Raw genomic sequence first — 21,375 nt, 5'->3', positions numbered from 1 at the left:
CAAGTGAAAGCCAAGAGTTTCTGCTGCCAAAAGAGAAGAAAAAGGTTAACTAGTGTGCAACGTGAGATACTCGCCTCACGTCTTGAAGTGGAGGTCCTTCATTTGGATCACCAAGAGGACGACGTGGACGACCATCACTGTGGGACCATGCGACACGGCCGGACCAAGGGATGACATGTCAAGCCCAATGAGAGAGTCTCCTGCACACATCCGAGGCATGCGAGCTCGCTCCACCTCAACCATCAATCTGTGCATATCCAGCATGATCTGATATCTCAACCATCAAACCATACCTCATTAACGTTATTTATCCCCTGTCTACCGGAACAAATCAAAAAGAAGAAACACTCCACGTTGAAAATAACCATTATAGTCCGTCTCACATGCTACGAAACCCAGTGGCCTTAAACATGCAGTCTCGCAAAGCCTATCAAACTTCCAAAATTGTTCATAGAGTAACGAGACAAATGAGAAAGTGAAGAGCACGTAAAAGAAAAAGAAAAAGAAAAATGATGAAACCCAGTGGCCTTAAACATGCAGTCTCGCAAAGCCTATCAAACTTCCAAAATTGTTCAGAGAGTAATGAGACAAATGAGAAAGTGAAGAGCACGTAAAAGAAAAAGAAAAATGATGACAATAATGTACAAACAAGACAAAGAAAAATGATGACAATAATGTACAAACAAAACGACCGAGGATAAAGAGAGAAACAGAATAAACGACAGTCCTATTAAATTTACTTCTTCGATCCCCACTCAGTCTCCAACACATTCTTGATTCTCCTCCTTAACAGGAGCTTTATCGTTCATCACTTGAGGCATTTTTTTCTGCCGTCGCTCATTCTTTAATCTTCTCAGCTCCTGATCCTTCTCTTCCAGCTTCTCTTGCAAGATGAGCACCTACATTTACAGGAGCTCAGTTGTCAATTTCTTCTCTGGCCTCCTACGAAGCATATGACTAGTACAACAACTATGCAAACACACACACAGCGCACCATTTCATTTGACTTTTCAACGTCATTTGTGAGTCCTTCCATGTGTTTATATAATCCTGCATGCAACAACCACAATATGAACTCAGCGAGCTAGTAGCTCATCTAAGACATTTGAAGGAAGATCCAACGGAACAGAAGAAAGAAATGTATGGACTATCTAATTAGTGATACACATACAAATTCCAATTCCTTTCAAGGACAAAATTGACACTGCTCGTGCAAACAGAAATGTCCATTTAGTGGAAAAGTAACCTTTGCTAGCAGCATTGACACGTAAAGGTTCTCTTATGCTAAAAAAGTTACAAAAAGAGCTGTACAAATTCCAAGAGACATGGATGAGCCACATTCAAACCTTCAAATTGACTCCGCAGCTCTGCATTCTGCGACTTTTGTAAAGCCAGTTTCATTGCTAATTCATGCATCTGCAAGCCAGATAACAGTGGACAAACAATTAAATCAGCCCGAACTATCTTATTCTCAAGATAAATTTTAACAGAACCCCTATACCACATAGCTTTTCATGTATGAGCGCTATTCTAATTATACTCATAAGACAATAATTAGTAATGGGTGTGTCCTCTCTGTTGCAAAAACATACAAATCAAGAATGTCAATACAGGACTCAATAATTGAAATTTGCAGGATATCATGATACATATAGCAGAACCTTTCCCTCAGCTGCTTGATTCCCAATCTCCTCATTTTCCTCTTGTAGGGTCCTGCATTTAGCCATGAGCATCTTACCCATTTTGCTCTGTGGAGTAAAACTAACAGCTGCAATATTATCCTGCAACTCCTTCACCCTCTTGTCCTTCTCCTCTACCAAGTTCTAGCATCAGAACAACATTCAAATCTTAGAAGCATTCGAAATAGGTATCTCCTCCAAGATCCACACCAAGGACAGAATTATCCAAGTCATATGTGGGGTCAACATGGATATTTATATAGCATATGCAAGAAGCCAACATAGGGTAATACAGGAAAAGTAGAGCTACAAAAGCAGAAAATGTTAATGCTGGGTAACCAGCCAGTCCAAGACCTTGAAAACTGAGGTGTTGATACTGACAATGTACTAAATAACGTTCTATTTTTCACATATTAAAAGGAAAATATAAGCAAACATTAAGAACTTGCACATGCAAAATAGTTTCATTCAGTTCACTTTTGGCTTTATAGAGAAAGCATATCCTACTATCAGGAATCCTAAAATCAAGAAAATCAAATTTCTATTAAATTTTAAGAGAATCAGAAAAGTTTTAGCAAAGAACAGAAAATCTCCACATAAAAGAAACAGATGGACTCCTCTCCAATCATTGGAGGTTTCTTATCAAAGGACTTCAAAAATTTCTAGAATTAAGTCTCATCCCCATGGCACCTAAAACAAAGGATGCTTGTACCAAGAAAAAAATGAAGAAGTGTCTTCAGGCAGTTTGCAGACTCATTAAATGTGCCATGGAATGTGAACTAACCTATGCAAGGTAGACATTTTTTTTTTTTTTTGGTAATATGCACATTTCCAATTACATGCACCGCCAAGTTTTCCCAATTAGTGTCTTTTTCCCTAAGACATATATTGACATGATGCTTTCAGTAATACCACGTCCATAAAAGTTCAATGAAAAAGTTAAAGTACAGACCTTTAGACGGGTAAACTCTTCATGAATTGCTGGATCTAACAATAAACGCCTTGCCTGTCAACAAAGAAATATGAACAGGTGAAGTTTAAGATGCCAACACCATAATAATAACTGGCACATGTTAGTGGCTCAAAAGTTGGCCATTTTTAAGGATTACCCAACTGAAACAGAAAAATTGTTCCCTCCAAGCCACCAAAGCTAGCCAATCCAGATTTTTGCCATAATGAAGGTGTAACCCCTAGCTAGAGTCTACACCCAGGAAATCCTTGGCAAAAACAGACTAAATCTACCATGGCAAGTAAATGCAAGAGGATTAACTGGCCAAGACATAACATTGTAGCATCATCACCTGAATCACAATATCAAAACACTGTTTACAGCCTGAGCCTTTCCAGTCCAACCCAAAAATCATCATTCGAGCAGATTTAACAGATAGCAAAAACACTAAAAAATGTGTGGTTAGTCACCATATTGTAGTCATTCATGTCTGAGAGAATTTGTAAGACAACTACCAACTATTCTAAAAGCTTAAGCTATTAAATGAAGATGTCATTTAATATTTAATTACTCTAACACTCCCCTTCACGTTTAGTCTAGTTTTTTTTGTCTAGTACTAAGCGTGGACATACTTAATTGGGGAGGCAAATGGAGCCTAGAAAGATTTGAACTCAGGACTTCCAGCTCTAATATCATTTGAGATTTTGTGAGACAACCACCAACTGTTTTGAAAGCTTAAGCCGATAGATGAATGCATGGTTTAATATCTGATTACTCTAACAATGTCTAAACCGGAAATATTGAAAGCACTCTTTTAAAAAAGTAGACTTCATTCTAAGAGAAATCATACACAAGTTACCCGGTTAATTGATAATTCACATGCATTCACTCGTTGCCATACCATAGAAACATATGTTCAAGAAGCAAGATATATTCTGCCTCACCTGCATAGATGGTGGCTTGAGTTGTGCTTTTAAGTCTCGAACAGCAGACTGAAATAAAGGGTAAATCTTGCGTCAGTCAAATGCCACCCAGATATTAGAAATTTGAAGCAATTTTAAACAGCTACCCAGCAAAAATCAAAAGAATCCCAGCCTAATTTGTGAAAGAGGCCCTTAAATTGTGCTGCCTATTTACTCTTCCTATTTGTGGGAAACCCCTTTTTTGTCCCTAAAAGTACACAATACATATTGTTTTCTCATTAAGTACCTTAACAAAAGGTCTACAAAATATTTTGTAGCGGTCATAACCTATGCTGCACCGGCACGACATGGGGACACGGGACGACGACACGACACGACAACACGTGATTTCTCAAAAAAATAGAGAACTCCGACACCCTGGGTCACGTTATATATTAAATATATATTTTTATATGTACATGATAAATTATCATTTTTATGATTCCACAAATAAATAAATAATAAAAAGAGCCCTAGAATGAATTGACATAATAATTCTCTTAAACTTTGTTTTTAGTTTCTCACAAATAATTTTTTCGCTTGGCCATGTTCAACGCTTTCTAGTGAATCATCCAGTGGATTTATATACATGATAAATCCAATCAAGTGCTCTTTTTGGATTGACTCAAAATCCACAGTTTGTCTCAGCTGTTTGTCTACTTTTTCTTCTTCCCTGTCCGCGCCCCATATCAGGAGAGAAATAGAGAAAGAGAGGGAAAGCTTCTTATAAAATGGAGGCTCAATGCCTGAAGCAATATATTGAGCTGAGCGGGACTGGGTCGATGGGCCATCAGAAAGGCCCATGGGACTAGGGCAAATTTTGGTTTCAAAGTATAAGATTTGCCTAAATTAACCCTGGGACACCCGAGTCCCAGCGTGTCCCATTCCTTGACTGCATGTCGCTCGGACACATGTTGACCGCGTGTCGGAGTGTGTCCAACCGTGTCCCAGCGTGCTGGGCATGTATGCTTGCGGGGCCGTGTCCGTGTAACATAGGTTATAACTATATTACAAAATGTACATGCAATATGACAGATAAGGCAGAAAGATAATCAATTGAAACAATCCATCTTGGTAACTAGAGTATGAATGCAGCCACCATCATATACAATTGGTTCTCATCTACTTTACACCTAAGTGCCAATATACTTAATGATAATCAGTATATTTGTAAAACAAAGAGATACAGAATGAAACAACACTATACTTACAAACATTCTGATATCCTACATAACCACAACAAAAGATTCACCTTTAACTCAGCTATCTCCTGCTCCCGTTTTGCAAACGTTACTATGAAAGCAGCTTCCTTTTTCTTTGCCTTTTCCAGCTAATATAGAAAAAATGAAACAACAGATGATAAATAACTTCTGATTGCAAAAGAGAACAAAGGGAAAGAGAAACATACTTCCCACAAACCAACCTGCTCTCTCAATGCCTCTTCTGAAGATCTAAGTGTCTGAAGGTAGTTGATTATCACCTTGGGTTCTGCAAGGATGAGGAGAGTATCAGAATATACAGGAATAAGTTTGAATCAACTCTCTCATGCTCATGTCTTACATCAAGTTCCGATAATTACATATACAAGTAAACAGAAGACTAACCAGGAGATGTCCCAAAAGGTATGAAGGACTCATTTTGGAATGAAGAATGCCACTTCTGAATCTCAGATTTTGCAGCTTCAAGTTCTGTCTGAAAAAATCAAAAGGGTAAGAAAGAAACCCCAAATAATTTCAGATATGAATATATGAAAGAATAGCGCAAAGATCACAAAAGTGCATACAACGTCAAAAACATAAACAAACTATTTTTCAGTTCTGTTGAGAACATTGATCATTGATTTATATGGTCGAGCTTGAGCATGCTGATTGCCTCATTATGTGAAGCTAAAGCCAGATGGAGCTTAATTCAAACATCATACTTGAATCAAGTTGCCTCCACATGACTACAGCCCTAGACTCCACAATTCTCTTAATCGTTAGTGAAGCTACAGCACTGAATGTTTTGCAGTGTAAATCTACCTTTATTCCTTAAAACTTTCTTAATCACATTAAATTATGAATTTATTGGCTCCATTAGGCTAACAAGGAATTAGGAAAGATAATTACATCTCTTTCTGGCTGAATGATGAAAAGGCTATAGCATTTTCCAGTGACAGAGCATGTTAACTGCGCCTAATTCCATGACGAGGATGACGTTCAACATGATTTGAAACCATTTCAAGCTTCTAGAGATTTAGAGTTGAATAGCAATGAAATTAATTTTGTTGAGAGTACCAATGACAACAATGACAATGGATCCGATAATGAACTTGATGAGGATGATCATGATGACAGAACTGACTGCAGCCTTGATGAAGACGTGGTAAAAGCTGCTGAATATCTATTCTAGATTTATTTAATTGTAGTGGGTTTGTGTGTTCTGTTGTTAAAATGGATTGTCAACTGCAATTAGATTGCATCTGTTGTCTTTGTTCAACCTTCGTTCATGCTTGAACACTAGACACTATAAATTAGTAAATTCGTATTTGCATAAGGCTTGTACCTTACTGGACTTGTTTCAATTGATCTCGCATTGTGGCCTTTCATTGGGGTCACTACTTATTGGGGATGATGTCTTTCTAAGTTATTCAGTTGTTAAAATCTTATGATCTCATAATCCACTTTTAGGGACCACTTAGCGATTCTATTTAAATCCTAGTATCTCCAACACAGCTCTCATCAATGTTAAAGCTTCATGATCAACATGTTTCTTGCGCAAAGAAACATTAGCAATTGAACCAAAGTTGCACTTGCATATATGGTTCAAAAAGACACGACAAAGGACAGATGATGACACCTATCGCCGAATACATACTTGGCATGTCATTAGAGTATCCTTACAGTTCTGAAGACTGCAAAATGAAAATAAGAAACTCATGAGATTTTAAGCTGAAAGGTTGCCAAAATGTTGGAAGCATGCCAAATGTACACGACCACTATTTATCCAAAAAAGCATACAGTAAGAATTTAAAGTTCTTACTTACCTCTCACGAAGTGACAAAATCATTCCTGTAGCCGCACCAGGAGCATTTTCTTCGGCTTTTTTATCACCCTGTAGCAAGAAACTCAGAGAGAATAAATTTCTATGCATCAAAAATAAGAAAAAGAAGGGGCCCTTTAAGCATTAAAGGCCTGAAGAAAATGAAACTAAAACAGCAGACTTATATGTGAAGCAAGACTTATATGTGAAGCAAGGCAAAACTTCCAAGAATTACATCAACTAGCTTAAGATGCCGGGCATCTTCTGTTTGATTATAAGCATACCGCATAATAAATCTAAAACACACCGTAAAACAGCCTTTTAAGTTGAAGAGTAGAGATGGGAAACAATGGAAAATGGCTCAATGTTGTTCCACACGAGAACAGAACGAAAAAACCAGCGAGCTAAACAACCGTAGAGTTAAATATCCCGCAAGGAGCACTGGGTGGCCGTTGTGACCGTGTGCTCATGCTTGTGGAGGAATGCGTCCTCTTCTCCTTCAGACGGAATAAAATTGACTAGTTTATATTGGAGTAATTTCCGGCCAACAATTGAAATGCTGGAACTGTCTGATCACCAAAAGACACACAGGCCTTCAAGAACTATAACATATGCCTTGCACATTTATAACTTATAATTGAATGCCATACCAATTACTAGCATGCATAAAGTCGACAGACAGCCCAAAATTCAACAAAATGGAGTGTCTGCTCGACACTCTGGGTACCTTCTTGGATCCAAAGAGATCGTCTTCATCGTCCTCAATGTCTCCAAAAGTTCTCTTATTACCTGAAACAACAGAAAATCACCACCAACTTCGCCTAAACGTCACGCAAATCGGAAGAGAAGAAACTGAAAAATCAACGCGAGGAAGAAATGCCTGAACGCCTAGCATTACGAGTCCCAGAAAAGTCTCCTCCAAAATCGTCGTCCTACAGTGAGAAAACGAACCATTAGAAATGCCGCACCAGTGAAGCTGTGGTAGCATACAAGAGGTAGCGTGGTGATGACTTGCCTCGTCGAGATGGCCATGAGAAGCCATGGAATTGGGGCGACAGAGCTTGAATTTGGAGCCCCACACGAGTTAGAGCAGGTGGAGGGTTCGCGTGAGGAAGGTTCTGACACTGGGTTACCAAACCCGCTCGTGATTTGCCATCTCGAACAGGCCTGCCGGAGTGTGTCGCGTTCAATTGTTGAAGGAGGAAGAAGAAGAAGAAGAAGAGGAGGGCGAAACTCAGTCGAAACCCTCGCCGGTGAGGAAGATCACTATCGTTCACGAGTGGCCGAGTCATTTGTTTATTAAATTTCAATTTAATCCCGAGTTACGTGAAAGAATTACATTAAGCATTTACTAATAATTCAAACACCACATTAAATAAATTAAAAAATCATAAACTACGATATATATTTGGCCAACAAATAAGGACCGCATTACTCAAATTAATAATTCAAAGGCCATATCACAGCTTGAAATAAAATTCAAAAGTAATTAATATTTGTTTTATCAATATCTTAACACACTTCGCATGTTAGAAAATTCAGTTCATAAATTTAAATAAATAAGCAAAGAGATAACAAAAAATATATAACCCATTTCCTTCTTAAATTTTTTTGAAATTTAAATATATTTAGATTTTTAATTAGAAATAGAAAAAGCAACTTTCACTTTTATTTAAATTTAAACGAATATATCTTGAAATTTCGGATTGAACTCTCAAACGTCCATCCAGTTATAATAGAACTCCTTTCACTTTAGTGAAGCTTAATTTTATTGGAAGGACAATTAGTGAAGCTTAATTTTTATCCTGCTTCACTTAAAGGACAATTAGTCCTCATCAATCACGTTCACTAAATATTGTTGTTCGAGAGGAAATACAAGAAGACCGTATGAAACTGGTCACGGGTCAGGGACGCAAATATCATTGCTTCGGCTCTGACCTGTATTGCATACATCAAATATCAAACGTCGAAAGTACTTGAGCTTAATGGTTGTCCCTGTATTGAGATGCGAAGATCTCTACCTTTTGCAGACAACCCCAGGGCCATCTTCTCCGCTGGAGCAGCTAAGGTCGCCGTGCTCGAAATTCTTGGTCGAGTTGCTCGGGGCTCAGCTCGCCGACGAACCGGGCGTCGGCGCAGTCGGTTGCAAAGAGACCCGAGGAGGCGAATTCCCTCTCGCCCGCCCATAACCGGCATGGCGACTCCCATCTTGGTCCTGCTCACGTAGTTCTTAGCATAAGTCTGACCCAAAACACCAGTGACGTCCGCGGTGAGTGAGTAGAACTTGATGCTCAGGTTCAGATGTGGGTAGCAATTCTCGTGTAATGCCGTATTTATGTATCAGCGAATCTCTCGGTTATCGGCACCACGACTGCTTTAATCTTTGAAGTGCCCTTCCGCTTCCATTTCCACAGCATTGGCGTCCCGCGACCTTGAGATGGACACGTCGGACGATGTGGATTGCCATTTCTCGCCCTCAGCTTCGGGGAGGTAAACGCTCTCTCCGTCGAAGGCTATGGACAGGCGGTCCACAGAGTCATCCCAGGTCGACGTCTTCTTGGCGCCAGTGAAGAGCCGGTGCGTGCCGAAGAGGATTCCTAGAGATTGGACCCATGTAAAGTCTCTCTTCATGTGCTGGTCGATGAAATGAGCGTTGATGTGGATGCTGGAGTCGGAAACCAGGCAGAAGTCCCGGTCCTTCTTGCCGTGGAAGAAGAAGGTGACGCAGTCGGCGCCAATAAATCTTGGGTCTTGACAGACTGCACCCGGCCGATTGCAACCTAATCACGTTTGAACCCGTACCACGACATTAAAGCCTCGCTTTAAAATCCATCACAAAAGAACATATAACAAAACTTGAGAAGGAAAGGACACTTCGTAACCTAATTATCTTGACAGCATTCTCGTACTTCAATTAAAGGTCTCCCATGCTCATTGCAACATTCATGAACATGTATATTTGACATTTTGTGACGTGCCATTGCCCTTAGACTCTCTAGAACATATTTTTGATACCGTTGGCTATGTGCATCGGGCAATAAATAAAGATTAAGAATTGTTATCTACATAAAGGATGATGGATCCAAACGGGCAAAGAAATACGAACTGCAAACCGGTCCGCAGATGGTTTGATAGTGGGGGGAGGAGGAGGAGACAAACGTGGGGGAAGCACCACAGGCGCAGGAGGGGGCGGCGGCGGAGAGGAGTAACGGGGCGTAGGGGGTGGAGGCGATTTCTTCTTGGGAGGCGGCGGAGATGCTGGCGGGGGCAGGCTCCTCGGACAAACAGGGGCGCATGTGTCGCAGTTCATGGTACAGGCTTGAGGACATCCGGAGGGACAAGAGAAGACTGCTGTCGGAGATGCATTCCGGATACCTAGGGTCTGTGCACTTCACCTTCTGGGCCGGGACTGCCTCAGCTGCGACGACGAAGAGGAGGAGGAGGAGGACCAAAAACACGCCTAACCGCGCCATTAGTTTAGCCATTTTTCCTTTCACTATATCTCAAGCGGCTAAGCTTGCTGTGCTTGGCTGGGGTTGCTTGGTGGGTATTGGGGGTCTCGGCATTGGTTTCCTTGTATGGTAACTAAGGATCGTTGCAGAAGATCTACTGCACCTTGACGCGATCAGGCGTGGAGTGCGAAGGAACTTTGATCACATGTCAAGTCTCCGCGAGGTCCCTTTTAGCATTGCAAGTCAAATTCCCTCCGCCTATATCAATTTGACTTTTGGAAATGGCCTGAACGAGGTTCAAAGAGACCCATGAAGCTTGGTTAGCGATATAAGCTTTTGTTACAGCTTGCTAGCAGCAAATTGCTATATCGTATGCCAAAAGCTTATGGCTGAATGCTTCACTTGGAGAAAAGCAGACCTTGTAGGCCTCGTCCTTTTGCAGCTGCTCAATCTGGATCAGCATGCGGGAGCAAAATTCAAATCCAATGAAGTCCCCGGCAAGTTCTCAATTACTTATATCCTATTGGTACAAGGGTTTCAAAATTAAGAATTATCCACCGTTCGTGCCGGAAAAAGAAAGAATCGGGACATTAAAAAAGGACTAAGTCATCTTCAATTAGATTGTATCGACCCATATGAATATGTGATCGAAAACGAAATGGGCTTTGATTAATCTTCACACCGTTTATAAAGCGAGAATAATATGTGCATGTATGTAATGGCAAAAATATGTGCGGTGTGAATGGAGATGGCATATTAAGGCTCTATTTATTTCACGAAAAATGAATGATTTACAAAATATTTTCTTAAAAATGATATCTTGTAATACCTGAAATAATTGTTCAATGTAAGATATTTTCATCAACGGTAATAATTTATGTTTAAATAATTCGCAAACAATGAAAATATCTTTCGTTTGCTCATTTTCATTAGAGGTACAAGTGATCATTTCTGAAAAATGTTGTTTACATCGTCCACTTTCCGAGAAATAAACCTTATGCCAGAGAGCATAAAAAGAAAAAGGGTTGAATGTGGGCAGTGTGATTGAAATTGGGTTTCTATGTTGGAAAGGTTCTTCCAGTTCTGTCAACTCCATTTCTGGGGTCTCCCCGAGGTCCATTCGCCGCCAAGTCATGAAGTGGAGAGGCCCCTTTATTTGGTATTCAAGCCGGCCTCAATCGTACGATTTTGTGATTATTTAGATGAACAATGCATGTTCATGCATTCGGTAATTAATGAATTGGCATTTGTGTCATCATATGATAAACATTAATTAATGATTTTTTTGATCGAATTAGTTAATGATTACACAATTGCTTTTTCATTAGGAAAATTATCCAAAAAATCATAAACTAATTGTACTTTCGTTAGTTAAATCTTAAACATTTTAATTATGTCAAGTGAGTTTTAAACATTTTCACATTTTGGCAATTGAGTCCATCCAACCAATGTTGGTTGAAAATCATCAGCGTGAACGCTGGTCGTCCTAAGTGACATGGTTGGCGCCGATGTGGATAATTTTAATAAATATTTTAATATTTCTTGAATTATTATTTTATTTTCTTTTTCTTTATCTTTCTTTTTTTTTCTTCCTTTCTTCCTCTAGCCGGTCCTTGAGGTCCGGTGTCTAGCCGCAGGCGAGGGCACGTGAGGTCGACTTCGCCGATCTCTGCCAAAGCTCACCCCCGCCGGGAGACGGCGAGGGACCCTTGTCAAGCAAGGCTCAACCTTGCCTAGCTACTAGCAAGGCTCAACCTTGCTAGCCTCAAGCGAGATCGACCTCGCTGGCCCTCTGGCTGTTGTCGACCATTGTTGAGGCCTGACGACCTACTAGAGGAAGAAGAGAAGAAAGAAAAGAAAAAGGAAAAAAGGAAACAACAAAAGAATAAATAAAACAATTTCAAAAAATATTGTAATTTTATTAAAATTGTCCACATCGGCGTCGATCGTGCCATGTAGGACACCCGATGTTCACGTCAATCAAAATTGGCCGAATGAACTCAATTGACAAAACCTAAAAATATGTAGAACTCAATTGGCGCAATTAAAAGGTTTATGACTAAATTAACAAAAGTGCAATAAGTTTAAGACTTTTTGGACAATTTTTTACTTTTTCATTAGGTCTAAAACTATCAAAACGGGTCATAACCTCGTATGTTAACACACATTTATTTATATAGTTCATATATGGGTTTTGCAAAGTAATGTCCAAAAAAAAAAAGGTGTTAGTGGGTTGGTTAGGGCGCGTTTGCCGACATTTATGATTCTTTGTTTTTTTTTGTTTTAATGTTCGTCGGAACAAAAAAAGAACAAAAACCCATTTGAAAATGTAAATTGATTTTTTGTTCTTGGAATAAATTTCTATTCCTAAAAGCAAAAACAAGAAGTAAAAAAAGTAATGTCTTTGTTATTAGGAACAGAATCAGAAATACTGTTATTTTAGAAAAATAAGATTAGTGTAATTTAATACTCATCTTTGCAACCACGAGTTCACCGCCGGTCATCGCCCTGGCTGCTAGTCACCGGTCATCCGCCCTTGCCTCCGCCGGTCACCCAACCATCGATCCTTGCATCCTCCACTGACACTTTTATAATTAAATTAAAAAATTGAAAATAGAAATTTCTAGGGTTGTACCAAACACATTTTTGTTCTTATTCTATTGCGAGAATATAAATTTTATACAATTACCAAACACGATATTATGTTCAAAAACTATTTTCGAAAACAGAATCAGAAAAAATCATTTCCGATCAAAAATTATTATCGAGAACAAATACATTACCAAACATGCCCTTAGTAGCCTACTTTGAACCCAAATTAAATATGGAGCTGGTCCATGGAACCGCCCATTCTTTTTTATCTTTTGGTCAAACAATCGTCCATCCTTCAAAAGTGACAATTCAAGGAGAAAATTTACTAAATATGGATCCAAGGTGAGGTATGGTATGAGTTGGGTGCGGGTTAAGTATGGATCGTTGAATTTGCATTGTATATATATGGGTTACATAGTTCAATTTGAGTTAGACCATTTTCGACCCAACTCACCTGTTTGACTTACCTAATTGGGTCCTCGTCTAGATGTTATTCTTACTTGCAGATTAGCGAGTACTTGTACATCTACGCAAAGTACTCCTGCGTACATGATTATGAAGAACACTTCTATTTCTCGCTTACTTGCCGAACTTATGGGAAAATACTCGTACTATTGGACCGAATCGAATTATGCACATAAAAGGCACATGGCTACTCAGGTGAAAGTACGAATTAGTAACAAAAAAATCAGTTATCACAAGTGATTTCTTTACGAAATTTTTGTAATTCACATAGTCTGTGTATAACACGTACCATTTTCTTATTTATGATACAATTAATGTAAAATCACGATAATAATATTTTGCAATTATATCATAGTAGCGCTGAACATTTCTTGCATATTTTTAACTAAATGACGTTGTATACCCATCCGTATTCCTAAACATACAATTTCCTTTTTAACTAAAATGACGATATATACCCATCCGTATTCCTAACCATACAATTTCCTTCCCATATATTGTCGAGTGAGATTATACCTTTAGACAAAAACCCTTCAATAGCATAAGCAGCATCCTCCCAACACGTCATGGCTTTCCCAAACGGCTCGTTACGACGGTGAATGTTCACTCGTTGGTCGTTCCGTATTGTTACCTACGTAGTTAGGTAATGAGAAGAAGAGTTCTCCATTTAAAGAGAATGGCCCCTCTAAAATTTCATTATTATGCCTGTAATCGGCCAAAAAAATTTCATAAATAAGACTATCATATGTTGGCACGGAAATTTACATATGGGAAGTAAAATCCAGATATTAACAAATTCAGCAAGTTAATAAATTTCGAATACGTCTTCTGTTTATTTATTTATTTCTCTTATTTGTAATTATTTTAACAAAAAATTTCAAATAAGAGTCCCAAGAGCCATAATTTTCTCAAATAAAGGTCTGAAGTGTCTACATTTACTCAAACAAGGGCTTGAAGTGGTCATATCTATTTCAAAAAAGATAGGAGCACTTTTTTCATTTATTTTTTAATTTTTTTCTTTGTTATTTCTTTTTTTTTTTTTTTTTAAAAATTAAAAAATTAAAAAGCTAGAAAAGAAAAAGAAACACTGGTGGAAGCCCTTCCGCCTACTTCTACATGTGGCTACCATCTCACCGTCGGTGGCGCGCCTTAGCGAGGGTCGGGGACCCCGCCGACCGGAGGCGAGGGCCTCTAGTAGAGGGCGATGACCTCGCTCAAATCTTGGAGAGGGTTATAGCCCTCTCCCGGCTCTGGCAAGGGCCTGCTGGCCCTTGTCGAGGCGCCCTACTAGTAGTAGAGTGGCAGCCACAGGTGGGTATGTTTTTTTTTTTTTTTTAATTTGTATTTTTTAATTTGATTTAGGTAAAAATTAGGTTTAAATTGTATTTTGCCAAAAATTTACTTGATCGGCCACAATATTTAGCCGGATGATCGGCTGGCCAGCAATATCAGGCCCTTATTTGAAACAATCATGATAATTACAAGCTCTTATTTGAAACTATCATGTCACTTTAGGCCCTTATTTAAAAAAAAGACTACTTTAGCCCTTATTTGAGAAAATGAGCTTACTTGGGGACCTTATCTAGAAATTTTCCTTGTATTTGGGCAGCGCCATTTCACCCTATATGATTAAATCCACCTAACTTTACAAAAAAAAAGACAAAATTGCCCTCAATCATTCAATTGCAATTTAAAATGGTGACGACAAATTTATTCACTTAGGATTTAAGACAAAATTCCCATGTATACTAAATGGCACTATATTTTTTAATTGTAGGATTTTTTTTTTTTTTGGTAAGGTGTAGGATTTTAATTCCATAAAAAATTAACTTTTTTTGAAAAGATAAATTTTCAAGAAATCTAGTTCTTTTTTATGTTGTCAATCAAATTTATGGTTTGACAAAAAAAAAATCAAATTTATGGATAAATTATCGAGTAGAATCTAGAAATAATTTAACACATACAATTTTCTATCATAACCATTGGTTTATATATTTTCACTTTTGTTGTGCATATCGTCATGAAATACTGTGTATATACTGGGATGGTCAAATGAAGCAAAAATTTTGACAAAAAAATGAAGCAAGAAAAAAAAATGCTTTGAAGACTTTCCAAAGTAGAATTACAATTACATTCTCCAACGAGAAAAATTAAAGATGAGATTCAATTAAAGCAAAACATTGCATAACAGATTTTTTTTAAATGCCAGTAAAATTTCATTATTTGGGATTAAAAAGAAATTACATTCATCTATAAAGTGTTTATGAAAGGATATCAACATGTCTTGTCGTGCATAATATTTTTAGTGTATATTAGATATTTCTATAACATCTTACATGTTTTGTATACAAAAAAAAAACAATGTCTCGCCAATTGTAAAGGAAAAAAGATAAATCCTTTAATATAATGAGTGAAGTTTCTACCAAACAACATGTATAATAGTAAAGAGACTTGATATATATTTTAGACAAATTAAATTAAAAATAAAAAATTCCCACTCAAAAGTGAGCTTTGGAGATAAGGGAAACAACAAATAGATAACTTATTATAAGAGCAGTGACAAAAGAGCGATTTTTAAAATTTTTACTACGTCAAAGAATTTAACTTTTTTCCTTACTATTAACAAAATACATTTAGACGGAAAATGTAAAACGTTATAAGAATGTCTAGGAATACACTAGTTTTTTTTTTAATGCACTAAAAAATAAAACATCCGAAATGGTTAATTATGGCTATTAGATCCTAAATAGAAACAGGAAACAATAAAAAAAGAAGAAGAAGGAATAGAGCCATCACTTTGCAATTGAATGATTGAGGGCTATTTTGTCTTTTAGTATAATGAAGGTGGATTTAGTCATATAAATAGTGAAAAGAGCGCCGCCCTTTTTTAAATTAATATTAAAATTCGAAACTCTACTCATGCTTAAACCCTGTTTTTCCGCACCAATAAGCATTGCACCTTATTTTCCGAGTGGTATTATGAAGTACTGCTCTTGAACTTAGAATAGCTCTAGAGTTTTTGGTCAAGAACGAGACTTTAGATTTTGGGAAGACGATACTTCGTAATCGATGAGGTTCATTGACTCAAATAATTCAAATTTATTGAGTTACAACTCCTTATCCAGAAAACTAAGAAGTAACGTTTGGACATCTCGTGTCCACATCTATGAACGAAAAACACAAAGGCGCCATTGACCCCCGGAATTTTACACCATTGGAGGCGTTAAAGGAGATTGGATTAGCATATAAGCTTTGTTACAACTTGCTAGCTCCAAATTTCTATTTTGTATGCCAAACACACACACACACACACAAAAAAAAATATGCTTCACTTGGAGAAAGCAGTCATTGTTGGCCTCATCCTTTTGCAGCTATTCGATCTGGATCTTCATGATCGAGTGAAATTCAATCTGGGAAAGTCTTCCTGCAAGTTGTGTAGATCCTATCGTTATGAGTGTTTCGAAATTATGAAGTATCCATTGTTCGCGGGACAAAAAAAAATTAGGACATTGAGAAAGGACTACAACATCTTCAATTAGATTGTATCAACCCATATCAAGGCTCCGTTTGTTTTCCGAAAAATAAAAAAATTGAAAAATATTTTCTCATAAATAATTACTTGCATCGCTTGAAATAATTAGTCAATGAAATATATTTTCATTAACAACAATAATTTACCTTTTAGCATTTTCGCGGGCGATGAAAATATTTTTCATTTATTTATTTTTATAGGCAGTAAAATGGATCATTTCTAGAAGACATTGTCTAAATCGTTCATTTATTTCGTTTTTTCATTTCTTCTTGAGAAATAAATATGTGACATTTTCGAAAAATATTTTTTTTTGAAACCAGAAAGTCATTTCTCAAGAAGAAATGCGTCCTAATAATGTCTATTTAAGAGATTTTCCTTACCAAACGACGCAGAATATTTTTCAATTCATTTATAGGTCTCAGCCAAATACCGGAAAATATTGTCATCTTCTTGAGAAATGACTTTCCAATTTAAAAATAATAATTTTCAAAAAAATCACATTTTTCGCGAAACAAACGGAAATGTGGTTAGATAAGTCGCAAGAAAATATTTAGATGAACAATGTATGTTCATGCATTTGTTGAGAATCAATCGTATGATTTCGTGAATTGGCTTTTGTCCGTCATATGGTAAATGTTAATTAATGATTACCCGATTGCTCTTCTATTGGGTAGTCGTCTAGGTGTTATTCTTAATCGCAGTCGATTTAAATCTTTATTAGTGAAATACTTAAGTACATTGTGCTGAACTTACGGGAAACTACATTTGCTGAACTTACGGGAAACTACTGAGTATTATTGCAGCAGATCGAATCACGCACGTAAAAGACATGTGGCTACTCGGGTGAAAGTACGAATTAATAGCAAATTCAATTATCGGATACGACTTCTTTACAAATTCTTTTTAACATGGTCTGTTTATGACACGTACTGTTTTCTTATTTATGAAACAAGTAATGTAAAGATAATAACATTTTGCGATTTTATTATGGCAACGCCGAACATTTTTAACGAATGACTGATGTATACATATCCGTCTTCCTCAGCACAATTTCCTTCCCGTATGTTATTGATAGAGATTACATCTTTAGACAAAAACCCTTCAATAGCATGAGTAGCATCCTCCCAACAAGTCATAGCTTTCTCATACGGCTTGTCACGAGGGTGAGTGTTCGCTCGTTTGTCATTTCATATTGGGGAGAATTGCCAAAAAGTCCTATAGCTATTGTAATTGTGCCAATTAATTCCTAATTTTTTTTTCCAATTCAATACTAAACATTTTGCATTTCTACCAATTCAATCCATCCCGTCAATGTTGGCCGGAAATCGCTGACGGGATACTACCGATGCTAACGTGGCAATTTTCAATAGTATTTTAACAGTTTTTTTTAATTTTTAATTTTTATTTTTCTTTTTTTTCTTCCCTATCTTCTTCAACCTCCAGCCGTTCATCAGCTGACTTGGGACAAATACAAAAGATTTATGACTAAATTGGCAAAAAAAATTAGTACTGAATTAACACGATTGTAATAGATTTATAACTTTTTTGGTAATATTTCCTTCCGTATTATTACCTACGTGGTTAGGTAGCTAGAAGAAGGGTTCTTAGTTTTAAAGGGCATGGCCCCGCTAAAATTTCATTATTATGCCTGTACTTCGCGAAAAAAATTTATAAATAAAATTACCATATGTTGGCGCGAAAATTTACATATGGGAAGTAAAATCTAGAAATTAACAGAGGGAAAATGACAGGTTCTTAAACTTTGACTCGATGTGTAATGTGGTCCCTAAATTTTTGTTCAACGTGAAGTGTGATCCCTAAACTTTCAATTTGTTCAATCCGATCCCCGAACATTTAATATAATCCCCGAACTATAAGAAAATGTCTGATGCCATCCCCAAACATGAATTAATCGAAGGGCTATATTAAATATCTTCTTATAGTCAAGGATTAAGTTGAATATGTTTCAAAAGTTTATGGACCATATTGATCAAATTAAAAATTCAATAACTGCATTATATATTGGACTAAAGTTCATGGACATATTGGTCAAATAAAAGTTCGGAGATCACATTACATATTAGATTAAAGTTCAGAGACCATTCGTGTCATTATCCCATTAACAAATTCAGTAATTGAATACATTTTGAAGAGGACTTCTGCCTGTTTTTTTTTTTCTCTCATTTGCAATTATTTTAAACTAGAACTTATCGTGGATATTATATTTAATGTTCGAAACTCGCTCATGCTTAAACCCTGTTTTTTGGACAAATAAGCATTGCACCTCATTTTCCAAGTGGTATCATCAAGAACTTCTCCTGAACTTGGAGTAGCTCTAGAGTTTTTGGTCAAGAATGAGACTCTAGATTTTGGGAAGACGATAGTTCATAACATAGGAGGTTTGTTGACTCGGATAATTTCAAACTTATTGAGTTATAGCCCCTTAGCCAGAAAACTACGAAGAGACATTTGGACATCACGTGTCCACATAAAACATCGCAAAACATGAAAGGCACCATCGACCACAGGACTGGATCCGGCAACCCTTCCAGTGGCTGCCTGCAACCACCTGCCGGCCGCCTCTGGCCACCGCATGCACCTGCGCAATACACTCTTGCTTAGGCCGCGGATGTGGGTGGTGAATGGCGAGAGACAAGTTCTCGGTGGTGGATGGTGTGCGGGGAAGTCTTTGAGCTTCGGTGATGCTGAAATGTTTTGGTGGTGGGCAAGATGGGTTGACGAGGAACACGACCAAGAAGGTCGCCATTGTTGGCGTCTGCGGTCGGCGTTCTTTGGGCTCAGTGCCTTCTCCGACGGCGGTGAATTGAATTTTGGGGCTTCGGATTCTCCCTAACCCGCCCAAAAGATTTTCGAAAGGAAAGCACGTGGAGGTCAAAATGAAAGGAGGGATGATATGCACTGCTCTCTATGGGCGATAGAGAGGACGATTGCCAGAAAATGACAGTTATCGTCGGTCAACGCAATCAAAAATGTTCTTCGACCTCCCATTTCATTTTCCCTCAACATGGTTGGCTGGATTGTACATTGAGAAGGTTTTATGCATGTACTCCATGTTAGAGGTTGGATACATAATGATGAATGAATGGGAAGAAATTGAATTAGACTTTGAAGCATGATAACACTCTTTTAAAGAATTATTTGCCCCATAACGTTACTAATAGTTATTACAACAAAGTCCCGAACGAGAATAATATATAAAAAATTTGATATTTCTTCAAAAACTCTGAAAAGGGAAACAATGGAAATGATGGTTGTATCTCTTTATATCTTAGATACAACTCTTCTTATGCAAAAACTGTCATGTTTGGACAATTGCAACCTTTCAAAATAAAACTATCATGTTTGGAATTGTCATGTCTGAAAAATTACAAAATAAAAACTCGAAATTAATAATAATAAAAATAATTATAACTCCTTTATGAACAATCGCATTATTTCGCTAGGACATAATACTTATTTTATAATTATTAAACTGAAAATTCAATAAAAAAAATATTCGTTTTGCTAGGACACAATTACTATTTTACAATTATTAAATTTAAAATTTAATAAAAAATATTCGTTGATTAGTGCCAAATCTAGGTTTTTTTGGGTCGAAAGTGCCAATTCGGATTCAAAATCATGCAAGTGTGCAAAATGCGTCCGATAATCGCGCAACATCATTTTTATTTGAAAGGCTAGAATAGCCTTTCACTTATTTATTGAGTCACACTCTCTCATCTTTTCTTCGAGGGACAAGAAAAATGCACCATTTTGTTTATTTTACAAACAAACAACCAACAATAGTAGCTCCAGACATCATTGCTCATATTATGGAATAATTCGAATTTGTAGGCTCCATTTATTTGACTAGAGAATGATTAACTAAAAAAATATTTTTCTAAAAATATTTTTGTTATCATACAATTTCTGTCGAAATATTTTTATGAACAATGAAAATATTTTCGCACATTCATATTCGTAAGCGATGCAAGAGATCAATTTTAGGAAAATATTTTTTAAATCATTCATTTTCCACAAAACAATCGCATCGATAATTTCAACATTATTTGGTCCATAATATACTTATCTATAATCACGATAATAGCAATTTACTAAGGCCCCGTATGGTAACAATTTTGATTTTCTAATTCTGTTTTTCAGAACAAAAAAGGATGAGAAACCTGTTTGATAATCATACATGATTATAATCCTCAAATTTTTTGACTTTATTCCTAAGAACACTTTTGGAGTAGAAATAAGAATAAAAAAACTGATTATCTGTTCCAAAATCACTTTTGAGAAACAAGACCAATAAAGTGAGAAGGCTCTAACTATATTCCACCCGCCGCCGATTGCTGTCGATCGCCGGAGAAAAAGGAAAAAAATAAAAAAAATAATTGTTTAGTAATAAAAACAATAATTTTTTTTATAATAATAGAATGATTTAATAAAAAAGTATATTTTAGAAAAAACAACAAATAATTTTAAAAAATAAAAAAACAAATTTTGAAAAAAGTTTAAAAGTTTTCTTTAGATTTGTGTTGCATTCTTAATGAATTATAAGAAATAAATATGCAACGATTTGGTTAAACATAGAAGTGTTTAAATAATACGGGTAGGATTAGGTATGTGTTTGGTTAAATATAGAAGTGTTTAAGAGCAAATTCGTGACAAAAGTTCAAGTGCAAATTGCCTATTGAGCTTATGTACTTTTTTATGG

General features: G+C 36.8%; 1 protein-coding gene across 4 annotated transcripts; it reads right to left on the bottom strand.

Moving 5' to 3' along the window:
* Positions 1 to 331: 331 nt before the first annotated feature.
* On the bottom strand, positions 332 to 7,905 carry LOC115734528 (FKBP12-interacting protein of 37 kDa). 4 transcript variants are annotated; one of them, XR_007198815.1, is made up of 15 exons: positions 7,627 to 7,905; positions 7,492 to 7,543; positions 7,339 to 7,400; positions 6,616 to 6,683; positions 6,447 to 6,483; positions 5,195 to 5,282; positions 5,014 to 5,078; positions 4,843 to 4,920; positions 3,573 to 3,620; positions 2,632 to 2,685; positions 1,662 to 1,823; positions 1,347 to 1,416; positions 995 to 1,050; positions 664 to 899; positions 332 to 503 (listed from the first exon to the last, which is right to left on the bottom strand). XR_007198815.1 is itself a non-coding variant. In XM_030665370.2 (14 exons), exons 1-14 carry the CDS (start codon positions 7,651 to 7,653, stop codon positions 756 to 758), a joined length of 1,011 nt encoding a protein of 336 aa, XP_030521230.1. In that variant the 5' UTR covers positions 7,654 to 7,905; the 3' UTR covers positions 529 to 755. The 4 variants fall into 4 exon arrangements, 1 of the variants encoding a protein (XP_030521230.1); XR_007198814.1 differs by having other exon boundaries at positions 332 to 506; positions 667 to 899; XR_007198816.1 differs by lacking the exon at positions 332 to 503 and adding an exon at positions 529 to 627.
* Between the last annotated feature and the right edge of the window lie 13,470 nt (positions 7,906 to 21,375).

This window comes from Rhodamnia argentea, chromosome 6 (genome assembly GCF_020921035.1).
Source record: "Rhodamnia argentea isolate NSW1041297 chromosome 6, ASM2092103v1, whole genome shotgun sequence".
Taxonomy (NCBI): Eukaryota; Viridiplantae; Streptophyta; class Magnoliopsida; order Myrtales; family Myrtaceae; genus Rhodamnia; species Rhodamnia argentea.
The sequence above is the reverse complement of the archived record's forward strand: the minus strand, read 5'-3'. Positions and strand labels throughout refer to the sequence as shown.

Coding starts and splice junctions, on each gene's coding strand:
- LOC115734528 (XM_030665370.2), bottom strand. CDS start 7,653: ATGGCTTCTCATGGCCATCTCGACGAG. Junction 2,686..3,572: donor TCAAGCCACCATCTATGCAG/GTGAGGCAGAAT, acceptor CTTTGTTGACAG/GCAAGGCGTTTATTGTTAGA. Junction 1,417..1,661: donor ATCAAGCAGCTGAGGGAAAG/GTTCTGCTATAT, acceptor TCTGGCTTGCAG/ATGCATGAATTAGCAATGAA.